Source organism: Lagopus muta, chromosome 3, assembly GCF_023343835.1.
Source record: "Lagopus muta isolate bLagMut1 chromosome 3, bLagMut1 primary, whole genome shotgun sequence".
Taxonomy (NCBI): Eukaryota; Metazoa; Chordata; class Aves; order Galliformes; family Phasianidae; genus Lagopus; species Lagopus muta.
In genome coordinates, this window is record NC_064435.1 from 13,045,578 (window position 1) to 13,070,370 (window position 24,793).

At 44.9% G+C, this 24,793-nt stretch overlaps 1 protein-coding gene and 1 long non-coding RNA gene across 4 annotated transcripts in view; one reads left to right on the forward strand and one right to left on the reverse strand.

Annotated features, from left to right (window-relative positions):
* Positions 1 to 4,277: 4,277 nt before the first annotated feature.
* LOC125691445 (uncharacterized) lies at positions 4,278 to 23,715 on the reverse strand. 3 transcript variants are annotated; one of them, XR_007376128.1, is made up of 7 exons: positions 23,621 to 23,715; positions 22,594 to 22,838; positions 20,515 to 20,699; positions 16,175 to 16,256; positions 14,765 to 15,006; positions 7,753 to 8,137; positions 4,278 to 5,899 (listed from the first exon to the last, which is right to left on the reverse strand). It is a non-coding gene; the product is annotated as an uncharacterized LOC125691445 (long non-coding RNA). The 3 variants fall into 3 exon arrangements; XR_007376130.1 differs by lacking the exon at positions 23,621 to 23,715 and adding an exon at positions 22,963 to 23,035; XR_007376129.1 differs by lacking the exon at positions 20,515 to 20,699.
* SNTB1 (syntrophin beta 1) overlaps positions 23,564 to 24,793 on the forward strand; it is a 106,239-nt gene continuing 105,009 nt past the window's right edge. The window contains exon 1 of the mRNA XM_048940831.1: positions 23,564 to 24,188. Coding sequence (XP_048796788.1) covers positions 23,666 to 24,188 — 523 coding nt within the window. The 5' untranslated portion in view covers positions 23,564 to 23,665. The remainder of the gene's footprint in view (positions 24,189 to 24,793) is intronic.

Below are 24,793 nucleotides of genomic sequence, written 5' to 3' on the forward strand. Positions count from 1 at the left end.
AGGCTCCTGGAATGCGTTGATGATAACTTTCTGTCCAGGTATTGGACAGACTGACCAGAGGTGAAGTGTTGTTGGACCTGCCGCTCACCAATGCGGAGGAAATCACCAAAGGTGTTAAGGTTGGAGGCAGCCTGGGCTGCAGTGACCACACCGTGGTTGAGTTCGTGATCTCGAGGGATCTGGCCTGGCAAAGAGTGGCATCAGGACCCCGAACTTTGGAAGAGCGAACTTTAAGCCGTTCAATGGAGTGGCTGGCTGAGATCCCATGGGATGCTGTCCTTAAAAACAAAGATGTTGAGGAGAGCTGGCTACTCTTCAAGGATGCCTTCTTGAGAGCACAACAGTTCTCCATCCCTCTGAATAAGAAAGTGGGAAGAGGAGGTAGGAAGCCAGCATGGCTCGATAAGAACCTGCTGGGTGTGCAGAGAGTGAAGAAAGGTGCGTACAAGCTCTGGAAACAAGGCGTGTCACCTGGGAAGAATACAGGGATGCCGTCTGGACTCGCAGACGTGGAATCAGGAAAGCCAAGGCACAGGAGGAACTGAACTTGGTGTGGTACATGAAAAACAATAGGAAGACTTTCTACAGGTACACTGGCCAGAAGAGACAGGCCAAAGCGAGTGTACCTCCTTTGGTAAATGTAAAAGGAGAACTGGCTTCAACGGACGAAGAGAAGGCTGAGGTACTGAATGAGTTCTTTACCTCGGGCTTCACGGCGGCCAGGATTCCAGTACTTCTCACATCCCTGAGCCCTGCATCCCTAAACCTCTAGGTGGGGGCCGGGGTGGTAAATCCCCCCCCACTGTGAGAACAGAGCAAGTCCAAGACTGCCTCATAAGACTGAATGTGTACAAGTCTATGGGGCCGGATGGCGTGCATCCCAGGGTTCTGAAGGAGCTGGCTGAGGTGGTTGCCAAGCTGCTCTCCATCATATTTGAAAAGTTGTGACTGTCAGGTGAGGTCTCGGATGTCTGGAGGAAGGGTTGCGTCACTCCTCTTTACAAGAAAGGGAAAAAGGAGGACCCAGGAACTACAGGCCGGTGAGTCTCACCTCTGTGCCTGGGATCATGGAACAGATCATCCTGGACCACATGCTTGATCACATGAGGAATGAGCATGTGATCCAAGACAGCCAGCACGACTTCACCAGGGGAAGGTCATGCTTGACCAATCTGGTGGCCTTCTATGATGGAGTGACGGCACTGGTGGACATGGGGAAGGTGACCAATGTCATTTACCTGGACTTGAGCAAGGTCTTTGACATGGTCCCCCACCACATCCTTATCTCCAAATTGGAGGGATGTGGATTTGATGGGTGGACCACTCAAAGGATAAGAAACTTGTTGAGAGGTCACAGACAGAGGGTGGTCATCAATGGCTCCATGTCCAGGTGAAGGCTGGTAACGAGCAGCATCCCCCAGGGGTCTATCTTGGGACCAGTGCTCTCTAACATCTTTATCAATGACATCGATGATGGAATCAAGTGCACCCTCCGCTAGTTTGCTGACAACACCAAGCTGAGTGGTGCAGTGGACATGGTAGAAGGAAGGAATGACATTCAGAGGGACATCAACAGGCCAGAAAGCTGGGCTCAGATGAACCTAATGAGGTTCAACACAGCAAAGTGCAAAGTTTTGCACTTGGGCCAGAAGAATCCCAGGCATCCATACAGACTGGAAGGAGTGGTCCTTGAGAGCAGCTCGGCAGAGAAGGACCTGGGGGTCCTGATAGGTGAAAAACTTAACATGAGCCAGCAGTGTGCCTTTGCAGCTCAGAAGGTAAATGATATCCTGGGTTCCATCAGAAGAGGGGTGACCAGCAGGGACAGGGAGGTGATTGTCCCTCTCTACTCTGCTCTTGTGAGGCCCAATCTGGAGTACTGAGTCCAGGTCTGGAGTTCCCAGTACAAGAAAGACAGGGAGCTGTTGGAGAGGGTCCAGAGGAGAGCCACAAAGATGATCAGGGGCCTGGAGTACCTCCCCTACAAAGACAGGCTGAGGGAGCTGGGCTTGTTCAGCCTAGAGAAAAGAAGGCTAGGGGGTAACCTCATTGCAGCCTTTCAATACCTAAAAGCAGCCTACAAACAGGAGGGGAGTGAACTCTTTTCAAGGGTAGATAAATAGCAGGACAAGGGGAAATGGTTTTAAGGTGAGGGAGGGAAGATTTAGGTTGTTTGTCAAGGGGAAATTCTTTACAGAGAGAGTGGTGAGGTGCTGGAACAGGCTGCCCAGAGAGGCTGTGGATGCCCCCGTTGCTGGAGGTGTTCAAGGCCAGACTGGATGGGGCCCTGGGCAGCCTGGTCTAGTATTGAATGGGGAGGTTGGTGGCACTGCATGTGGCAGGGGGGTTGGAGATTCATGATCCTTGAAATCCCTTCCAACCCTAGCCATTCTGTGATTCTGTGATTCTGTGATAGTATCACTGCATCAATTGATAAGGGAAGAGCTACTGATGTCAACTCTCTCAACTTCAGTAAGGCCTCTGACACAGTAGCCACCAACATCTCCCTCCCCAAATTGGAAAGATATGGATTTGATGTTCAATAGACAAACTGTCTGCAGGATCAAATCCAGAGAGTGGTGGCCAATGGCTCTGTCTGGATGGAGATCAGTGACAACTGGTGTGCCATAGGGATCAGTGCTGGGGATGATGCTCTTTAATACCTTTATCAATGACACCCTCAGCAAGTTTGCTGATGACACCAAGCTGTGAAGTGTGGTTGACACACCAGAGGGACAGGCCATCCAGAGGGACCTAGGCAGGATGAGCAGGGAGTCCAGGTGAACCTCATGAGGTTCAACAAATTCAAATGCAAGATCTTGCACCTGGGTTGAGGCAACCCTTATTGCCAATACAAGCTGGGGGATGAAAGGATTGAGCACAGCCCTGCTGAAAAAGACCTGGGGGTACTGGTGGATGGGAAGTTGGACTTGAGCCAGCAATGTGCCCCAATGTGCCCTGAGAGCGGCCTTCCAGTATCTAAAGGGCAGCTACAGGAAAGAAGGTGACATCCTCTTTAACAGGGTCTGCAGTGACAGAACAAGGGAAAATGGTTTCAAGCTCAAAGAGAATAGATTTAGGTTAGCTTGAAGAAAAAACATTTTGCAGAGAGGGTGGTGAGGCACTGGAACAGGTTGCCAGTGATGTGGTTGATGCCCTTGGTTGATGTACTTGGAGACTTTCAAGGTGAGGCTGGATAAGGCTCTGAGCAAACTGATCTAGCTGTACATGTCCCTGTTCATTGCAGGGGAGCTGGACTAGATGGCCTTCAGATGGCCTTCCAACTCTATGGATTCTATGTCTATGAACACCAGGAGCAATTCTACATTGTTGCAGCAGATGAGCACTGGCACAGGTTGCCAGAGGCTGTGTGGTCTTCTCCTTGGAGATCTCAAAAATTCACCTGGACGTGGCCCCACGTCTGCTGCTCTGGGTGGCCCCGCTGGAGAAGAGGTTGGCCCTGATGGACCCAGAGGTCCCTGACAACCTCAGCATTTGAGGATTCTATGATTCTGTAGGATAAATAGTCTGATAGGAATGCTGACTAAACTCATCGTCTTATAAACTCCACAGTGTGCTAACAGTAGCTCCAATTAAACTAGAGATGAGAGAAAGCTGAGGAAGAAATTGAAATATTTTTTAGATTAAACACAGATGAAATGAGGGGGATGGGCAGAGACTCCACAAGAAAACAAAATCTGTAATTCCCTCTAATCCACTTACTTTGGGGGTGTAGGGACATAAGTATCCTTAATCTGCTCTCAGCTTGCTGAATTAATTAAAACAAATAATTCCCACTGAGAGAGAGATTCAGAAGGGGACAGGAGGGGAAGAAAAGTGGGGAGAGATGAGGAAAAAAACCCCACCAAAACAACACAAACAAACATTTTTCAGAAGCAGTTCACTACTTAAGAAAAATGCTTGCAGCACTGATGGACGGTTTACCTTCAGGCTCTGCAGGATCTCACCCTTGAGCAGCTCCTACTCAATAGCAGCATCTTCAACTGCACAACTGCTACAGTTGCAGAGTACTCCAAATCTTGGATAATTTTCTTGTGTTTGCCTCTTCCTGTGCTTTGCTACCCAATTATACCAAATCCCAATTTGGTTACCACCTGGGACTGAGGGCTCCACAAACCACAGGTGATGGCTGGGGAGCAGAGCAGCTGACAGAAAGACAAATGTACTCATGTGTGGAGTCCAGTGATCTTTAATAGGAAACTGAAATATGAACAGCAAACTTACACCAATTATGTATTTGATACAAGATTGCAGGATCTATTAATGAGATGCAGGAAAATAGTTACATAATTTATTAAATTCAGTAAATATAGAATTTACTCAGTTCAATATTAAAATTTAACAGTAAATAGTGTAATTACACAGCAAAGAAGTGTGGTCAAGAATTGAAAACTGAAGCCAAAATCAAGATTTCTTGCTTCCTTCCAGTTCATCATTGACCTTGTTAAAACTGCACAATGTGATTTACTTTACTGGCTCCTGAAATGATTTTTACTAATGCTCTATTCTTATACCTATATTATTTTGGCATACCTACCAGAAATATTGCAGCATTCAACTTATTAAAGAAATCACAGACAATTCTGTGCAAATTTTGCCTAAATAAATTCCTCAGGACTTAGTCATTTTGACAGCCTGATTGTGGCATTATAAGTTTGACATAACAACTAAAATTATGTGTATATAACCCATATAGATGATGTAACAGCAGATGCAGAGAAAATAGAAATGTAAGAAGAAACAGAAAAATCTCTGGGCCGTTCTCCAAGAGAAGTCTCTGCGGATGAAGCTATTACAGGAAAACAGAATTAAATGTGACAAATACATACTTTAAAACATCAGGAAACTGGGAGAACAGAGGTGTCAAAAAAATAACTGTGAGGTGAAAACAGAGAAATACTTAATGAAACCACGTTTGCTTTGCTTGAAGTGTGCCCTTTTAGTCTGCCTGTAACTATTGCAACACTGACATTAATGTTTTCACCCTTGACAAGAGTTACAGAAGACAGGCATGTGTGGAATTCCCCAGCCATCCCCAGGGCACAAGGCTGCCTTGCTTCTTCTTTCGATTTTATGTAGACAAAGTACGGATTAGTAACCTTGCATGCCTGAAATTGCCAAATTTAATCCACAGAGCCCTAAATCCATATGTATTACACAGTGAAAAAGCATTACAAAATCTTTCTTCTTGAAATGAGAATGGTGATGTTTTCATACCATATGATTTATAGCTAGTAATTAAAGGGATCATTAGCAAAGACATGTACAAAAATTCTTAAGTCTCCCATTATCAGGCTGCCTTCTGAACAAGTGGAATTGCCACTTGTATCACCATGTTTAGTGCAGGTTGTTTCAGGCATATGCAGTCTTTTCTTTCTACATGCAAAAACATCAGCTGATTAATTTTGCTGTCTCTCCACATGGCTTGAGAATGATGCTGTCCATACAGCTCTATAGAAGAGTTTCTCAGTTACAACTTTGGGTAAACTGCATTTCCTTTGCTCTGGTACAGTGTGATTAGTCCCTTTTTTCTTACTGATACTTAGTGTGTGCAGAAGAAGCTATTCCAGATGGGAACGGTCTCCTGAAAGTATGTCCTGCACATAGCAAATAAGTGTTGCAACACAGCCTGGGCCTCCAGGCACTCCTGCAATACAAACAATAATAACTGAACAATCTGCTGATGTGATAATAGCAGTGTCTGTCATGTTTGCTTTAAACTAGATAATGATGGCCCTGTCCTGCGTGAGTGAGAAGGGAATGAACAGCCATGCTATCCTTATCTGGCAGCAACACTGCTGTGTCTCTTCATGGTCTTGCTTTTACAGCAGCTGTTCTGTCTTCTGAGGAGACAGGAAATAATCTGACTCCAAACCTGCTGAAGAAATGAGAAAAAAAAACACTATTAATTTTGTCAAACTCTTTAGAGTGGTTAAATGCGGAAGCAGCCACACCAACTCTCTCCACCACCCTCCTCCTTCTCAGTTGGTACATTGACACTGAGACCACCAAGGAGGGTCCATGTTCAGGAGCCAAGATACCCACAAGTTTGCTAAGCACAGGCCTGACTTCAGTAAGGTGTCAATTCAGGATTTATTCCTCTCTTCAAACAAGAGCAGCCTTTGTCTCTAGCTATGCTTTCACTCCTGTCCTCTCCTCCAGGCCTGGTGGATCAGCTCAATGCTGCTGCTCCACCTGTCCCCCAGATCACCTGCTCCACAGCAGCTCCAGCCTTGCCTCAGCTCCTCCTTTGGGTTTCTGTCTTCACTTCCTGCCCTCACCATTGAGTACCGCATTCATGATTGCTGGTATGGTGACAAATTCACGGTGTGAAGAAACATCATTGGTGAAAGCAGGATTGAAACTGCTTGGACTGTAGTCACCATGCAGTAGTAGAGTGCAGGCTGGGTCAAGTCCCCTGCTTTGGCATTCTTTACCCCAAAACATGACCCATATTTTCTTGGTCCGCAGCAGAGAACCAACCTGAATCATAGCCCCTCCAGTGTTGACAGATCAGCATGTCACTTCTCAGGAACACTAACACTTTGCTCCTCATCTCAGGAACTCTGTTTTTTGGGCTTCCACTCTTTTTTAAAGAAAGCTGTTACCTGTTTCTTGTAAGGACATTGGGATATCACTTACCCCAAACTTATTGGAATGTTCTGCTTTTAGAGAGCATGAAGAAAGAAACAAAACAAAACTACACAAAAGCTGATTTTAGTACAGAATGCAAATTCAAATAATGCCAGCAGTGAACAAAGCATCAGTGAGTAATGCTAATGAAAAAAAATAAAATCCAAGCTTAAAAGGTTTTTATAGTCTTTTTTTTTTCTTACCATTGTAGGATAACTATCGCTGTTCTAATCTACTCATTTTACCCTAGTTTTTGTTTTTCTTTAATTGCATGAGCCTCTTTTATTCTTGGCAATTTAAGATTCAAAAACTTGTTTAGGTAAATGGAACAAATTATTTCAGTTGCCAGTCCTGTTCTTCATAAATATTTGCCTGTGGCACAAAATCAGCTCACATTTTGACAAAGCTGTTGGGTAGGACTGTAAAAAGAGAATCTCAGATGCAAAAGAAAGTGTGTGGCATATGTGGCAAAGGGAAAATTCCTCTATACTGTCTGATGCTGTGCTTAGCCATTTCAGAAGCAAAACCTTGAATTTATACTGAACTCACACACACTTAATGCTCAGCAGTCAGACAGCAAGCGGTCATTCTGTTCAGATAATTTGGATGGCCATGCTCCAAAATCCTCCTGCAGCAGCCAGGTCTCACTGTTGGGCTTAGCACAGTGATGTAGGGAAGTGAAAGGTTTGAACCGAGGCAAAATGCATTCATTTCCTAACTGAGGCAAATCTCCCATCCACTTCCACTGGATCCCATATGGCAAAGCCCACCCTGTCCTCACTTGGAGTTCTGCCTGGGTAAAGAGCACAAGTTTTCACTCTGTGAGCTTGAGCTCCCAAATGATGAGGAATGACAAGCAATTTTCAGTGATTAACTCATGTAGTTGATTGCCATGTTCCATCCCCATAATTAAAGAACCATAGATGTTATAGCTAAGGAGTGCTTTAGCATAAGTTTAATTGCACATCTTCTCATCAATGAATCAAATACCTGCGATGCAGTGAATAATTTGTCTCCACTTTGGAAATGAAAACTCTGAGATGTGAAACAGTTTAAGAAATTCACAGACGCTGTCAATATTTCTAGTCAGCTACTTACCATCCTTGCTTTTTTTTGTAGGTCCTCATTTTGTCCCTCAGGATTGAATATATTTCAGCAACTATCAGACTTTGCATATTGAGGCAAAGGGGAAAGAAGAAAAGAACTGATGTTACATTATTAATGTCACTTCATTCCTATTACTGTTGTTCTACTCTTCAGTCTGAAAAAATAGTTCAGACAAGTTCAGAGGAAACCTTAGAAAAATCAGTCTCAGCTGTGTGTCAGCCTTTGGGAGAAAAATGGATTTCTTTCCCGTGTGAGTTTCTTAGCTGTCATATTATATCTTCATTTAGAAGCATTGAAAGATCATTTGAGTGATCTCTGGTCTGATGTACGTTTGAAGTGACCACAGAGAACATATATTTTCTCCAAAGAAAATAACCTGGAAATGAAAGAAGAATACCTTCTGGTGAACATTTACAGTAAAAAATAAATTTAAAAAATAATAATAATCATGAAAATGCAGGCACATTTCTGCAAACAGGCAGCAGTGTTTGTTTGTTGTTTACCAAAGACTGCTTAAATAGCTTCTCTAAGGAAATTTATCTGCTCCCACTTGAGCCTGGAAGCTGCTTGCAAACTGACCATTTTTCCTGGGATTCAAGTTTTGCCCTCGGTCACCTGAGACACATCACATTTATTCTTTTCCCGACTGAAAATCTGTACTCTTTTTATTCAAAATTGGGGTTTTTTTGGTCACAAATGGAAGCTGTGTTTGAACAGTTTCTGCCTATGACCTCCAGAGCAGGCCCCTGCAGACTCTTCATCAACCCTTGCTTAGGATGTGCTCCCAAAGCCCTGCCTAGAATCCAGCAAAAAGTCAGTGGCTGGATTTGGGTCACTGTAGAGACAACTTGGATGTGAAATCAGGATGGCACTGATTTTACATTGCCATTGCAGTGTATGAGATCATCTCAGTGCTTGAATTTCTGAGCAAACAGTGTGCCCATCGCCACTGTGGGCCCTGGAGCAGCAGAGGACTGTCACAGCTCACACTATGGCAAAACTGCAGCTGAGGCAATATTTAACAGCCTCAGCTCATGGCAGGAGATACACATGCCCAATGCTTTTACTTTTTAAAGGGAAAGAAAAGGAAGTACAGCTGAACCGAAGTGGTCACTGACCTGAAATGGCAGTTTGAAAAAAAAAAAAAAAAAAAGTTTCGTCTAAAAGTTTCATGTACTGCAAACAGAGTATGCCTGCTGCATGTGGAACCTGAGGATGTCGCTGACTTTGACTAGAGCCAACACCAAACTTGGAGAACCTGCTGCAGAAAGCCTCAGGGCTGCCTTCACAGGCAGAATTCTGAAACCCAGGGGCTGGCCTCCATAATCCCTCAGGACACTGCTTTGGGGGGCCAGCATTAACACCTGTGCTGCCTTTCTGTATCAGTCTGTCTTCTCCATCTCTTTGACTCTTAGAAAAAGTTCGGGCCTTTCCTGTTTCTGGTTTTGTAACTCAAGAATCAACCCCATCAAAGTGTTTAACCCAGTGTTTTAATCTTTTAGAAGCCGCAGGATTTTCTGGCCAGTATAAGGTATAAGGAAAAAAAAGAAGAAAAAAAAAAGGAAAAGAAACATGAGACTGTCTTTTGACTAGCATATGCAGCAATCTGGGACAGATGTCTCAATCAACAGGTCAACTGGTAGCATTCCTTCACTAAATGGCACTTTGCTAACTGTGGCATTCCCAACTACAAAATGTCACAAGCCAGTTGGCTGAGGGCTCTATTACTGGGTAGGGTATAATCTGTAATGCTGTGAAAATAACACGTGGGGAAAAAAATATATATTGTTCTCTAGTGGCTGTGTGGAGTGTGGTTTCAGCCACAAGCTGGGGTGGCAGATGACAGCTCTGGTTTCCTGATCCAGCCTTTGCAAATGGTTTGCTTCACAGTCGTCCATACAGTTTGGCCTTTCTGCACCTGCCATTTCTTTTCATCGCTTAGATTTTCATTTTATTTGTTTTTTGCTTATTTCACTGCAAAAGCCTCACAGTCTTCCCATGCTCATCAGGATGCCCCTCTGCAGCAGATGAGTATTGGGATTCCTTTTTCAATAGGATGGAGAAACTGAAGCGTGGAAATTAAATTACTCGTCCACAGTCTCAGACATCCTTGAATCAAAGCAATATCTTCTGGGGTTGTAGAACTGTCCTCTCACTATAAGATCATTTCTTTCCATCTAGCTCAGAGATAATAGTATCTCTGTAACTAATTCGTGTGGCTCTTGTGAGAATCTACCATTCATCGTGTTGAAAATCGAAAGCTGTATAAAATGTATTACTGAATAAAGATGATGATAAAGTCACAGGACAGGTGGAAAATGACAGGTATTCCTCTTAATTTTCAGATTTTAATTCACACCAACATGACATCCCTTCTGGAGCCTTGGGTCCCACTCTGTTATTGCTGCAGCACATTTCCAAAGGGACTATGCAGATGGATGCTGCTCAAGGAGAGAAGATTAAAATACGTAGGTCGCTCTGAAAGTAATTCCACCTGTTTATTTTCATGGAAACTACAACAGACATAAAGAGCATAATAACACTATTTGACAGAGCAAATCCTCAGTTATAAAATACTATTTTTCAGCATAGTCACTACTATAGCTATGCATTTTCACCAGCGATGATCAAGAGCCTGCATGCCACACTCATAAAATCTGCATTCGCGGAGGTGACCCACTGTTTCACAGCTGCTTTGAAGTGTTGTAGATAGGAAAATATTGTCCATGCTGTCCATCTCTCATCAGCCCATACAAATGGAAATTAGAAGATGCCAAGTCCAAAATATATAGTGGGTGTGGTACGACAGCCTAGCCCAGATTGGCAGTGTGCTCCACAGTCTTCAAACTGGTACTGGGCTTGGTGTTATCGTGTTGTAAGAGAAAGGTTTCTTCTTCTCTGGCCTGACTCTGGAAGTTCAAACCTTCAGCTTAGTCAGAATTGTGATGCAGAAGTCAGAGTTGATGGTTTCTCTTGATGGTTTCTCTGGGCTCCAGGAAATCTAGAAAGTTCATCCATTTTCCTATCCCGAAAGACAATGCACATCACTTTACCTGTTCAGGGACATGTCTTGAACTTTTTCTTCTATGGGGAATTTACTTCATGAACTGTCATTCTGACTCAGACTCAGTGATGACACCACTTCTCAGCATTGGTAATTATGTGACCCAGGAAACTGTCACCTCCAGCCTTGTACTCGTTCAATAGGTCCTGACAAACTTGCCTATGTTGTTCTTTCTGTTCCTATGTGGACATCTGTGTGACTATTCTGATGTAAATTTGCAATATTCCAATGTTGTCATGATCATCATTAACAAATTGAAGATGATATTCAGCACCATACACACTTCTCAGTTTGTAATCCACTGATTTGCTCAGATGAGCTGATCAAGACACTTTTCTTTTCAAGGTATGACAGCTGTGCGACTATCTAGAATGTGGCTTGTCTTTCACACTGCTGTCACCACAACTGAAACACTGACATACACTGGTCTCCATAAGCATTCAATAAATGTCAATGAATGACAGTGGGTGCAATTTTTCCACACCTTTTCTTCATACACGCTTCCATGTCAAATACCATTTTGTTAGTTTGCCTCTCTGCTGCCATCTGTTCACAGAATCACAGAATCACAGAACGGCCAGGGTTGGAAGGGACCTCAAGGATCATGTATCTCCAACCCTCTGCCACAGGCAGGGCCACCAACCTCTCCATTTAATACTAGACCAGGCTGCCCAGGGCCCCATCCAGTCTGGCCTTGAACACCTCTAGGGATGGGGCAACCACAACCTCTCTGGGCCGTCTGTTCCAGCACCTCACCACTCTCATAGTTAAGAACTTTTGCTTGGCTACAACCTGTAATGGAATATTGGTAGGAAAATTCATACTCTACTGCTAAACCATCAACATCTGCCTCTGACATGGTGGGCCAACATAACAAAATGTGAAGCATTTCTTTTGGAGCAGCCCTCACACAAGGTGTTGTTTTGATATTGTTATTGACCATGACAATGAGACAGGAAAAATGTTAGGTTGGTGGATTTTTTATTGCTTTGACATAATTCAAGAACAGTGTTCCAGTAGTTAAGAAATCCCCTCCTAAGATTTTGTGCCTTTTCCTGCTATGTCCCTCAAGGGTTAAGCCACCAACGTAGCTCCACAGATGGGACTGAATTCCAAGGAGCTTGTGTAAGCCTCTGGAGACCTAAGAAATTGGAGGCAACAGTTTCAAATTCAAGGAGGGCTGGGCTGCATCGGAAGGAAGGGATGAGGGAAGAGGATGGAGCTTTGATGGCAATTTTTAGATCCCAAGCTAGCTGTGACATAGACTTTTTGCAGATCCATCTGGTTCAACAGCACAGAGGACCCAGCACCTGGACCTGTTTCCAGCAGCCTGCTGTCCCTGTGGCCAGGGAGGAGCCCATTTCTAGCACAAGACATTGAGAAAATCAGGCAGCTTTGTGTACAGACAGTAATAGGCAAATGCACAGGAATAGCAGCATGAATGTAAATCTATTTTTGTAGCAAACTGTTGCAAGAATTGGCCTTTAAGCCAGACAGATGCTGTTAAACTTGGCCCACAGTCCAGGACAAAGATTTGCCTTGTTTAAAGTCAAAATTATTAATTGCTGGCATAGCTATGCTGTTTCACAGTATGGAGAGTTCATACTGCTGAACGGCATACCTATGTATAGAAAATCCTTTAATTATGCAAGTAATAGTCTATCTCACTTGGAAGTGTATTTCTTTTTTTTTTTCTCTCTCTTTTTTAGCCCCTTAATTTCCAAATATTTTAACATAGCTAAGTGCTCTCCTAAGCTAAGAAGGTATACAGGGATCTTTTATGCAACAGAGGAAGTTTGCAAGTAGAGTTAAACCGTTGTTAAACCATTTATTTTGTTATTCTGATAAGCACTAGCTGGTGATAAAATACAGAAGTACTAGACTTGAAGTTATTAACCTTTGGCCTCTAGTTACTGTGCCACTTAAAATAATAAATATTCCCAGATATCCTACAAGAAAAAAAAAAAATAGGCAACACAACAGTACAGCAGTAACAACAAATCAGCATGAGTTAGGTTCCAAACAGTTTCATCACAGATGAGATAGAGCCTTTCATCACTTTTGGAAACCTTCCTTGTCCAATTAGAGAATACAGCCGGTCAAACAGTCTCAGATCTGTTGAACAAGAAGCAGGCCCAATGTGCAAGCACTTGCAGCATCAATAGGGACCATTGTTCAGAAAATATTGCTATTGAAATATTGTAAATGCTAACAGAATTAACTTCCCATTCATCTTCCAGTATTGCACACTGTTTATTTTACCACATTATTTCAGTAAAAGTGCAGCCTCTCATGTTCCTGTAGGTCCTGTATCACCTAACAAGGGTCTGATTGTTTGCATCTTTTGCGCTTCCCTTCCTTCCTGCTGAGTTTCTGGTAGAGATTTGGGCATAAATGAAACCCCTACTCAAATTGTTGTTTTCCTTACAAGTATGCTATATAATGCCAATTTCTTCTGAATAGTATTCTATGCAAAGCCCTTTATGTCACTGTTCTGTTCTGGGAACAAAAGACCCTTGTTCATTTACAGAGGAGAATCAAAAGACCATATTCTTTCAGGTAATGGCACGCTTCCATTGATCAGCTTTCTCTCCTGTATATTGCCGACTCCAGTTCTTGCTTCAAAAGAGAATACAATGTCAGATCCCAGAAGAAGTTAATCACGCTTGACTAGCTACACTGTGTCCTGAATTATGAGTGTCACAAAATAACGTAAGTCACTGAAACGAACACTCTTTGATTGCTTCATTTCTTTTATAATGTCAACCTTCTTGTTTTCCCATGGTGTCCTTGCAGACTTAAAAAAGTTTTTTTTTCTGTAATGAACGGAGTATCATTCCCTTATTGACAGTAAACACGCATCTCCACGTTGATTAATTTATCTACAGACCAGAATGGCAGATACCACAAAAGTGGGTTCATGTGTGAGTGTGTGTGTATGTGATAGAGGGCAGAGGGAGGGTGGGGAAGGCAATTCTAAGCTGAGTTTTCATGACTCTTTCCACCAATTCAAAGTTTTTTAGTTGAAGTTTTTTAAAATCCTGTTTTTCTGGGACCTACATAACACTCCATTATGGGAAAGGGAATCTTACAGAGGGCTTCTGTGGGAGGTCGATTAGATCCAGGCCACTAAACAATGTTGATGGACTTGGTTCTGTCTATTGCTTACTCATTCTCTGCCATTTGCTAGTAGTAAGGAGGACAAAAATGATAGGGACAGTGGAGAGTGTCTCTGCTGTGACCTGATGTGGCTAGAACAGATCCTTTCCAATCCCATCTTCTCTTCAGCTGACACAGAGTCACAAGATCACAGAGCAAGGTGAGTACCTCTAAAGGTCTGTCTTCTATTCTCCTACTCAGAACTCATGGCTAGTGGTAAAGCTAGATGCTCGAGACTGCATCTGGTTGAGATCTCAGTATCTACTAGGATATAGATCAACAAACTTTCTGGACCACTATTTTAATATTTGACTGTCTTTGGAGGATAACCTTTTCCTTGTATCAAGGAACCCTTATATACACGTAGAATGACCATTTGCTAAACTTCATAACTGCCTACCAGCCCACTTCTCCACCCTGTCCCTCTGAAGAGCAGCTGAGTCCTCAAGGCTATCAACTGCTTTACCAGAGACTCACTGAGATGGGACTTTTTGTCATCATCTTCACCATTAATAAAGATACTAAACAGTTTTGCCCCACTAACAGTCCCTGAGATACACCACTAATGACTGGCTGCCAGTTCCTCCAGGCCGCAGACCACTGAAAAGGTCTCTTGTCATCCACTTATTCCCACTGTATCTCACCACTTCAGAAATTTTAGTGATAATGCAATCATAGGCAAAGATTAAGGAGAGAAATTATGAGTTCTACGGATGAGGAAAGCACAGAAAGGAGATTTGCTTGTTTATGATCTTAGATTCCCTTTTGCTGGACACTCACCTGTTGGACAGCTTTGTGTCCTCCAAAGTTTCCCAAAATGAATACGATCCTTGAATTTTCTTCTGTTTGGGAAAATCTTCTGAGCAGAATTCCAAGCAAATCAGAAAAGAAGCATGAATCCTGTGCATTGCTCAAGCAGTGAGTCTCAACAAGAGTTGGTACATTTTATCCAAACATGTCCATGCACTAAGGCCAAATTCAACTATAGTTCACCGCATCCAAAGCTGGATTTTAAACAGAACCTGAAACAGGAACAGGGATCAATAACTGGATTAAATTTGCATCCTTGCAACAGGCTTGAAACCTGAACTCTGATCACCTGCAAGTACCTACTGTTTGTGACAGGCAGTACTTGAACCCTCCTAGACAAGATTTTGTGCTACCTTGTCCTCCTGGTAATGCTGCAAGGGCAGAAAACATGTGGAAATAGACACAACATAGCAGGGCTCATCTTGTCAAAGGAAAGTGAGATTAAAGGATGTTTTTATAGCCTTCCCTCCCTAAAACATCCCTTGCACAATGGGTAGTCCTAAGAACAACCGAAGGAACTCCTGAAGCAAATGATGTAGAGAAAGAAATCAGGTCATCCTTTTGTAACTTAAGCTGATCTAAGAGACATTTTGGGAAATTCCCTTCCCTCTTGCTGTGCTTGGTCTGTTCTAGCCATCATTTGTGTTAGTACCTAGGGTGGAGGCTCTGGTTGCATTAGGGACTCCCACAAAGTTGTTCCTGCTGATGGACCAACCAACCTCAACTTTTATGAGACACTTCTAAATAGTTATCAAAACTGTTCCTGCAGATGCAGAAATAGTCACATAGAACAGCCTTTTGCCCATAGTTAAGACAGTTAGGAGATGTTTTGTTCATAGATTAGGATGATCTACAACAATTGATCATATGTGCTGGAATGGTCATGTAAGACCCTGATTCAGCAAGACCACAAGCACTGAGCAGGGTGGCATTTCAGGGATCTCACCCAATGGAGCAGAAAGCATTGCTACAAGAAGCCTCTCAAAAGGGACCCCACTGCCGTGTGATAGTGACCAAACCTCCTATTTATAGGACGTGCTTTCCCACAAGAGTATGAATGTATGCCAAGACCCACTAAATTAGGATTTTTTAAAAAAAGAAACACTCTCCAAGAAACAACAGATGTTAAACATTTGTTGGAAAGATATGCAGGATTTGAAGCCTCAGATCTCCCTAGTTACTTCCATCAAGATCTATAAACATGAGCACAAATTTTATACGAAAAAATGATAAAAAATATCCTGCTAACATACAATGCTGCTTTGGGGAGAACTGTATCTGCTCCCCCAGAGGAGCAGGGGAAACTTAGAATGCAGGAAAGCTGTTTTTTCAGCAGCATTTCCCCTTCTCCAGGTCCGCACACTGTGCTTCAGGACTCACCTCCCACTGCCAGGATTGGTGGAAAAGGGTGGCATGTGGCACCTCATGGAATCCAAGTTGTTCTGCCAGACAGCTCCCAGCTCTGAAAAAAGAACATTAAAGAGTCTGGATAAAAACAAAACAACAACAACAAAAAACACCCACATAATTCCCATAGGTTCAAAACACCACTATCTTCAAGAATTTTGTCTTCTCTGGCCAAATACATACTCCAATTACACAAGCTTATCACTGCTATCATGAATGTATTTTTGCTCTTATAGTAAACACACAGTGTCTGGATTGCCACCCAGAAAAAAAAAAAAAAAAAAAAAAAAGAGAAACACTGCTGTAGGCAACTGGGAATCTGTCCAGGACTACCCTTCTGTGTGTTCCTCATGTGGGATTTGAGAGGGTTATGCTAGTTTGTCTCAGTTCAAATCTAGTAAAGAAAGTTATTCTGTATTTGCATTACCATAAAGGAGAACATTCTCTTAAAATCACCCCCTTCTCCTGCATGCATGTGCCTCATTACACATGGTAGAATCAGATTCCCAGAGGAAGTGTTCTAGACTAAAAATGGTGGTGACTGTCCCTCCAGTTGTTATAAAGATTGTGCAGGTTTTAACACTGCTCTCAATTTTTACAACTAATTTTTTATTTATACTGTGTAAATATTCAGTACTTCTGAAAGATCAACCTTGAAATAGTTTTTCATTAACTCTGTTTCAGCACAGTCCTAATGATGTCACCTACCAAAAGAATGATTTTTTAAAGAGATGCAAAAAATTGAGGAGAGGGGAGGGGAGGGGAGGGGAGGGGAGGGGAGGGGAGGGGAGGGGAGGGGAGGGGAGGAGAGGAGAGGAGAGGAGAGGAGAGGAGAGGAGAGGAGAGGAGAGGAGAGGAGAGGAGAGGAGAGGAGAGGAGAGGAGAGGAGAGGAGAGGAGAGGAGAGACATTCTGTTCCCTTTTCACATAACCAAGATTGTGCATAGTGCAAAAAGGCTAAAAAGGATGTGGTTTGGCAGTACAGGGTGCTAGGAAGAGATTGCATCTAGAGGTTCCTGCACCTTCTGTGACTTTCCCACCTTTTGTTTGATTCTTCTCTGAATATTGTGAAATGTCACTGTCTAGCTCTTATTGTAGTTTCCATTAAAGAAAGTCAAAGTACTTTATGAAGTCAATGTTACTGTGCCCATTAATGTATAGAGAACAATGGATTTGCAAAAGCAGGTTTTTTACCAGTAAAAATCTCTAATTTAAGAAAAGTAAAGATCCATTTGAAAATCTTAGTGGTGAACAGATCTATTGTGTTTAAAATATCTGCTCCTACCCTAATTCACACACTTCCCATAGCTTCCTTAGGGCTGGCACAAGTTTTCTTTCAGATGAGTCCCGCTCAGGAAAAGCTACATCAGACTGCCCACACTAAAATAAAAAAGACATTTTCAGCATTTCCTTCACAGATGATAGATTAATCTGGGCAAATTAGCACATTGCTGGAATACCCCTGAATGTAGTAGTTCCCTTCATTAACTACAAGCACTGTAGCTGTGCATCTTCCCACAAGAAGCATCCAAGAAACAAAAATACAGCAAAGTTAATTCTCTCTTCTCTAAGATGATTCTTTCATTGCCCTCCCTGGACCTGTACCCAATTTACAAAGCTTCAAGGAGAGAAAGAGCACAGACATCATCCAAAGCAAGTGGAGGATCTGCACCTCTGCAGAGCCCCAGTGCAAAACTAAAAATAAAACAGCAGTGCTCCAAACACATGAAAAAACTTCAGAAGTGTTTTACAGGACCTGAAGGTGAACAGCACTGTTCCCAATGCCTCAGTGATAGCTTTATTCTCAGAGGCTGCCTGACTTCTCTGTCCTGTCTAGCAACGGGGATGAAGAAGCAAGATGCTTCTGAAGAACAGTTTAGACATCCATCTCTCTTGGGTTTTGGGGTATCAAACTGTTGTTCCTGCACAGATATGTAGGTAGATGAGCCTTGCTAAAGTCCTGGGGAAGTCCTCAGAGACTCGCAGAAAGCACTAGACCACCAAGACCATGTTGCTCCCTTCTCATGTGGCTGAGCCTACTCCTGGGAGACAAATCTGTGCGGAGGTCCATAGTCTGAGCTCAACATGTTCTTTGCAGGACCAGTCTTGGAGAACTGTCCAACTTAGAAACTCTTCATTTGCCTTCTGCCCTAGCAGACCACCTTTTTTTTTCCTACTAATCTAGCAGCTTGATTTATGGTCCCAGGAGTGCAATGGAAAGGAGGAAGATGGGCTTAATTCACACGTGCAAGGGTAAGGTCAGATGCCAAGGCTACCTCAGGGACAAACTAGCTTTTCTAGCCCCAGCTCCTTTGCACAGATGTTGGGGCACAGATAAGCAGCAGATCACACAGGAGTTCTCAGGACTGGAAAAGCCTGGAGACCTCATGAACAGCGTGCTCAACATATGGCACAGCTTGAGTGGGAGAGAAGCTGGAAGTCTCCACGTGAACCTTGCAGCCATATATGGGGTTTGATGGGTGTAGGAATCAAGTATGAAGCTTGTGGGATGTGGGATCAGAGCCACGTGGTTGTGACACATAGCATATCACAGCTATGCCATATTAGAAAAATAGGTTAAGAATAGGAAAAAACAAGATGGCCAAAATGTTTTATTTGCTTTGACACCCAACCAGATTAACTTGTTTCCAAAAAACAGATTAAAAGTGAAATATAGCTGAGGCGTGCTGCAAGAAATCTGGAGTTCCATCATCTCCTCTCCTCATTATTTATTACTTACTCAAGAACTACTGTAAAACTCTGATCTTGGCATTTAAAACACCTTGTGCTTAGCGTTAGGAGTGGAGAGAGGTTTATATGCAAGATATAAAAACTAAATTAAGACACAGCAAAGTGACAGAATCAAAGAAACTAGGAATAAAAATTAGTTAAGAAACTAATGCACTGAAAGAGATCTGCAGAGCAAACGCAAGACACCAAGAAAGGAAAACCTCTACTTCATTATAGTGTCAGCACTGTAGTTACAAACCTTTATTTTTAGAGTTCCTTCGTTTCAGTTCTTGCACAGAACTGCCTGCAGACAAAGCAAACATTTCTAGGTTTCTGGGCTTGATCCTGTCTCTTTTAAAGTCATTTTCACCAGAGCAAGAGCTAACCCAAGATCTGTGCACACAAGAAACCCAAATACTTCCTGGCACTCGTTTCTGTGCTAACTTGTGCCAGAGTTGTATATGCAGAATAGAAATGTGCTCATTTACAGCCTGGCCCATAGCTCCTTGGCTGTGGGAACACTTCCTCAGTTTGCCTAGCAAGCACATGACTCAAGTAGGTGCACATACACATTTCACACGCATATTTCTTTCATGTAGGCACAAGTAGGTTCCTGCTTTGTAACACTGAATCCACAAAGTGTTTGCTGGCAAACAGCTATGCATTCATTTTATTTTTACATGCTGTGATGTGTGCAAAAACCTGGATAGCTTCAAACAAGGAGAAGATAAACAATGCTTTCATAGTTTCAAAAATAATGCACAATGCAGCCTCCAGATTATGAAGATCTTCAGGCATTCTTGACATCTCCATTACCCTGCCAGCAACAGTGAGCAATGACTCCTGAATGCTGACTTTAAAGCCAATAGATTCTCTCAGTGCTGAGGATAGGGTGAATTCCCCAAAGGGATTAAGCAGGTTTTCAGACCCCCACCAGCAATGCCTTTTGCAGTGTATCATAGAGTCATAAAATCAGAAAAATGGCTTATGTTGGAAGGAACCTTAAATATCATCTAGTTCAATCCTCCTGCCATGGGCAGGGTTGCCCAGGAGCCTTGAATGCCTCCAGAGATGGTATGACACCAGCCAAGTGAAAAACGTCCCCCCCATGAGATGGGGACATTGCACCAAGGCTGGAGCCTGTTCTGCTGCATCCCAGCATGCTTATGCATAGGAGGGGCTGCAATGGAGGAATGCATAGGGTTAGTCCAGGCATGTTCCTCAGACTTACTTAAACTTGGCTGCTGCGATGTTTAGAATCACTGGAGGAAATGGACTCCCTTCCAGCTCTCATTACTAGTCAGGTTTCCAGCACTGGACTTCCAACACTGGACTTCCTTCCCATCCAGATCCATCTGCTGAGCTGGTTGGTGTCAGGGCAACAAGATGGGAATGTCATTATCCAGACCTAATTTGGCCTAACCTCTGTCATCTGACATGTTCAAGGATCACAACCCTGTTTCCAATCTAAAGGAATTTGAGATGAGCTCGCTTTGAGTGATTGCTGCTACACTGGCAATGGAAAATGAAGAACTGCAGTTGTAGATGGATTTGAGTATCTCTCCAAAGTTCTTGGATTATTACCTCTACTATAGAGTAGCACAGATAGTCCCAACTATAGAAATAATCTTCATGTCTTCACCTTCTCTGCCTGGCAGCTGCATTCCTTGCACTGCTGTCTGATCAGTGAGCCTGTATACGTGGTCTTGCAGTGTTTTTGCTGTCAGAAGGCCAATTTATTTACATAAGACGTGAATGCTGACCTCTGCCTGAAAAAAGGAGGAGAAAACACTAAGATCAGGCAGACTCCAGCATGTCCCTCTGTTGAAAGCTGAGCCTGAAGAACATGCTTAGCACCATGCTCACAACCATTTTGGTGTTGCTTTTCCTGTATTTTTTCTTCCTGAATGCTAGCATGGACTAGACTACAAGCCCATTCCCCTTGCTCGGGCACACAACTGCACCACACACTGTGACTGCAAGGTGGGTGTTCACAGGTTATGTCAGACATTTGGTCATTGGGGGAAGTTGAAATTGACAGTCTGGACTCATCCATGCCCTGAAAACTACTAGAGGCTACAGTTGGGCTTACACTAACAGGTTTCTCTCTCTACAAACCTGCATTCAACAGCTGCACACTTGACCAAATACTGTTCCTGTTATTCTGTGCTCCTGGTCTTGCTGCATGATCCTGTATTCCAGGAGCCATTCTTGCAGGTGTGTAATGTCAGCTGGGGTGCCAAGAGAGAAGTCTCAGGGCATCTTTTCTTCCTCCTAGCTTAGTTCACAGCCAGAAAGTCTTCTTGGGGCTCAAAAAGACTTGGATACACCAGGACAACTTGGAGCCTGCGCATCCCAGGAGAGAGAAGCAATACATCAGCTACCAATCCTGCTGTCCCAAGGCTGGGAGAGAACCTGGGGACTGTGTGCCTTGGGCATGTACCTTAGCATCCTATACACTATCTCCTAGCTTTTCTTTCCAAGATTCAAATGGCATGTGTGTTCTCTTACAGCTCCAAGGTGGACAAGGAGAAAGAGCTAATGAACACCGCCATAAAGCCTCTTTGATATCAGGGACACATATATAGGAGGCTAGCCCTGGAAAATTGTACTATTTACTTCTGCTGGAATGGGAAATGAAAACAGTTGATGCTGGCAGGGCTCTCAGCCACAGACAAGCATTTGTCAGTATGCAGGAACCCCCCAGGACAACCAGACACCCTCAGAAAGCAGAGTGAAGCACACAGTGTGCTGAAAAACATTGGTGAGGTGCTAAACACTTCCTTTCCCTTCTGTATTATCTTCTTATAACAGGACAAAAAAAACCTATTAGACTCTTTTGCTTATGGTAGATTTTATGAAATTACTCAAAAAATACTTTTTGACATATTTCCATTAGTAGCAGCCCCGGTTCTTTAGTAATTCATAAAGGAAATATATGAAAAAAATGGCTTAGAGCTAATCCCTTGGGAAACAGGAGTGCCTGATTTGATAGCTTGGCCTGGTCACTGGACAAAAAAAACCAACAGGGCACTGTACCTAAGTTAGGTAGCAAGGCAAAAAGCATGTGCCCAGTCTGCTCTGGATGCTCTGTTCAGGTTCAGCAGGACATGTTTCTTCTCACTCTGGATTCACAGCTGTGTAAACTTAATTATAGTTTCTCACCTTGCATTAATTAACTTGAGAAGTGAAGACACCTCTCCTCACACTGCTCTTACTCCGCCCACCCCCTATCCTCGGATAACCCAGCCCCTGGGGGTTAGCTCTCTCTGGGCGCAGTTTTGCATTCCTATGGGGAGGAGGCACCTGGGCAGCCTGGGTGAGGCTGGTCATGAGGGCTGAGGTCTCTGTCTGCTGCCTGTTGGAGGGAAGGGAATGCATTTCGTGTAACCTCTTCCCCCCTCGAAGGAGTGCTCCTGTGTAGAATCATAGAATCATTATGGTTGGAAAAGATCACTAAAATGATCTAGGCCAACTATCAACCCATCACCACCATGCATACTAAACCATGTCCCTCAGTGCCACGTTTCTTCAACACCTTCAGGAAAAGTGACTTCAGCATCTCCCTGGGCAATCTGTGCCAATGCCTCAGCGCTCTTCCTGAGAAGAAATTTTTCTGAATATTCAATCTGAACCTCTCTTTGTGCAACTTGAGGCCATTACCTCTCGCACTTGGCATATGCCAAGTGCTCCTGAATTGCTGTAGCTTTCAGCCCAGCTGATGAAGATCTGGAGCCAGCCTGGATGGAGGGGAAACTGAGGTGGTCTTGGTAGCTGCAGAGTGCCTTGCTTCAGAGCAGCAAACCCAGGTGGTTGATGACGCCTCAAAACTGCTAGGGTGACATTTCTGGTTCTCCTTTACACCTGAGCTGGGGACTCAGGCTCCACATCAGGCACCAGACTGCATCCTAGGAGGAGGGAGAGCATGGGAAAGACTGCAGAATGGGACACATGCACTTCACAGGGCTTAAAACTTAGTAAACAAAGGACAAAGTTTAAAAATTTGCTAAAGGGTTCATGAAAATCATTTACCATCTTCATTCTCTAAAGCAGTGAAGCAAGTTTGATTGCACAACTAAAGTAGTCTCTGTACCAACTGTTTGTGTTAATCCGTTTATTTATGAGAAGCATCTGAGAAAAACAAACTTGTATTGTTTGCCAAAGCTTCTCTGCCGACAGCACTATACCCTCCTTTCTCCCACTGTTTTCTTTCCCCTCGCTACTACACAAGAGAGAGGCAAAAGACGGAGAGGTGGGAGGGCTGACACCAATGCTCTCAGTGGAGAGGTGGTAAACGCGCTTAAGTCGAAGATCTCATGAGCACAAAGTCATACGATAACGCACGCTTCTGTTCCTCACAAGCCGGGAGCCACCGCCCCGCGCTCGGCAGCATTCAGCCCAAATCGCGCCTTCGGACGGCGACAGCGGGACGCGGAGAGTCTGCCGCTCGCCCTGCGCTGCCCATCCGGCGGAGCCGGGAGCACGGAGCACCCAGCCCCTCCTCCCGGACCCCCAGCCGCACACTCGCCCGCACGGAGGCGCGCAGCCGCTCCGCGGGCGGTGCCGCCAGGTGCGCCCGCCCAGGCACGGCCCCGGGGGGGCGGCCGCGGCGCCTCGCCCCACCCCGCCGCGCCGGGAGCTCACCGCCCCCGGCTGAAGTCCGGTGCCGCCGCGCCGATCCGAGCCGTACCGTGCCGGTGGTGCCGTCACTCGGCGCTTCCAGCATGCTCCTAAGATGGCGGTAGCGGCGGCGGGCGGCGGCGGGGGCGGCCGGGCGCAGCGCAGCGGCTGGCTGGAAGTTTTGGTGCGGGAGCGCTGGCACAAAGTGCTGGCCAACTTGGGCGGCGAGGCGCTGGTGCTGAGCGGAGAGGAGCGCCCCGACGGCGCGGCCCACAACGGGCTGGGAGGCGATGGGGCGGCGTGCCGCGGGGCCGAGGGCGGCGGCGGGGGCTCGGCGGTGCGCACCGCCTTCACCGACCCCCCCGAGCAGGTGCCCGAGGCCGTCTCCAACAAGAAGCGCTGCGTGAAGGTGCTGAAGCAGGAGCTGGGCGGGCTGGGCATCAGCATTAAGGGAGGCAAGGAGAACAAGATGCCCATCCTCATCAGCAAGATCTTCAAGGGGCTGGCGGCCGACCAGACCCAGGCCCTCTACGTGGGCGATGCCATCCTGGCCGTCAACGGCACCGACCTGCGGGATGCCACCCACGACGAGGCGGTGCAGGCGCTCAAGCGGGCCGGCAAGGAGGTGCTGCTGGAAGGTACGGGGCTGCCGGCGGAGGGGGATGCGGGACGCCTCCGTGCGGCTCGTTCCGGGCGCCCTCCCAGTAGGGAGCCCCGACGGCGCGGGGACGGAGCCCCACGGATGGCACCGCGCTGTTGACGGGGCTCCGCGGTTTGGTCGCACATCGGACGGCGGAGCCCCGACTCCGGCCGCGATGCGGAGCCCTTTCTGGGGTCGGCGGCTGAGCCGGGCCTCGGCGTGGGGAGTGGGCTCAGAGGAAGTTGGTAGTGCCTCCTGACACATAAACCATCCCCGCAAATGTTTCGTTTCTGGGAGTGGATGAGTTTGGTAAGAAGCAGCTTTAGAAACTGAGTCTGGAGTATGGTGCTCAGTGTTGTATGGGAGTTGTCTATGAAACGAGACAACTGTTGGCGAAGGCTGAGCAGAGGCAGAATCACTCCCCGGGACACCATGCTTATAAGGAGAGAGGTGTTCATGGACGTGCAGTCTTTGTGTTCTCTCTGGCATTTGTGTGACTGCTGGACCTGAGAGAATGAACAGCTTCAGCAGTGCCCTTGGTGCATGTTTGATAAAGTGATTGCACATTAGCCCAGAAGTTCACTTAACCACAGGTCATTGGCA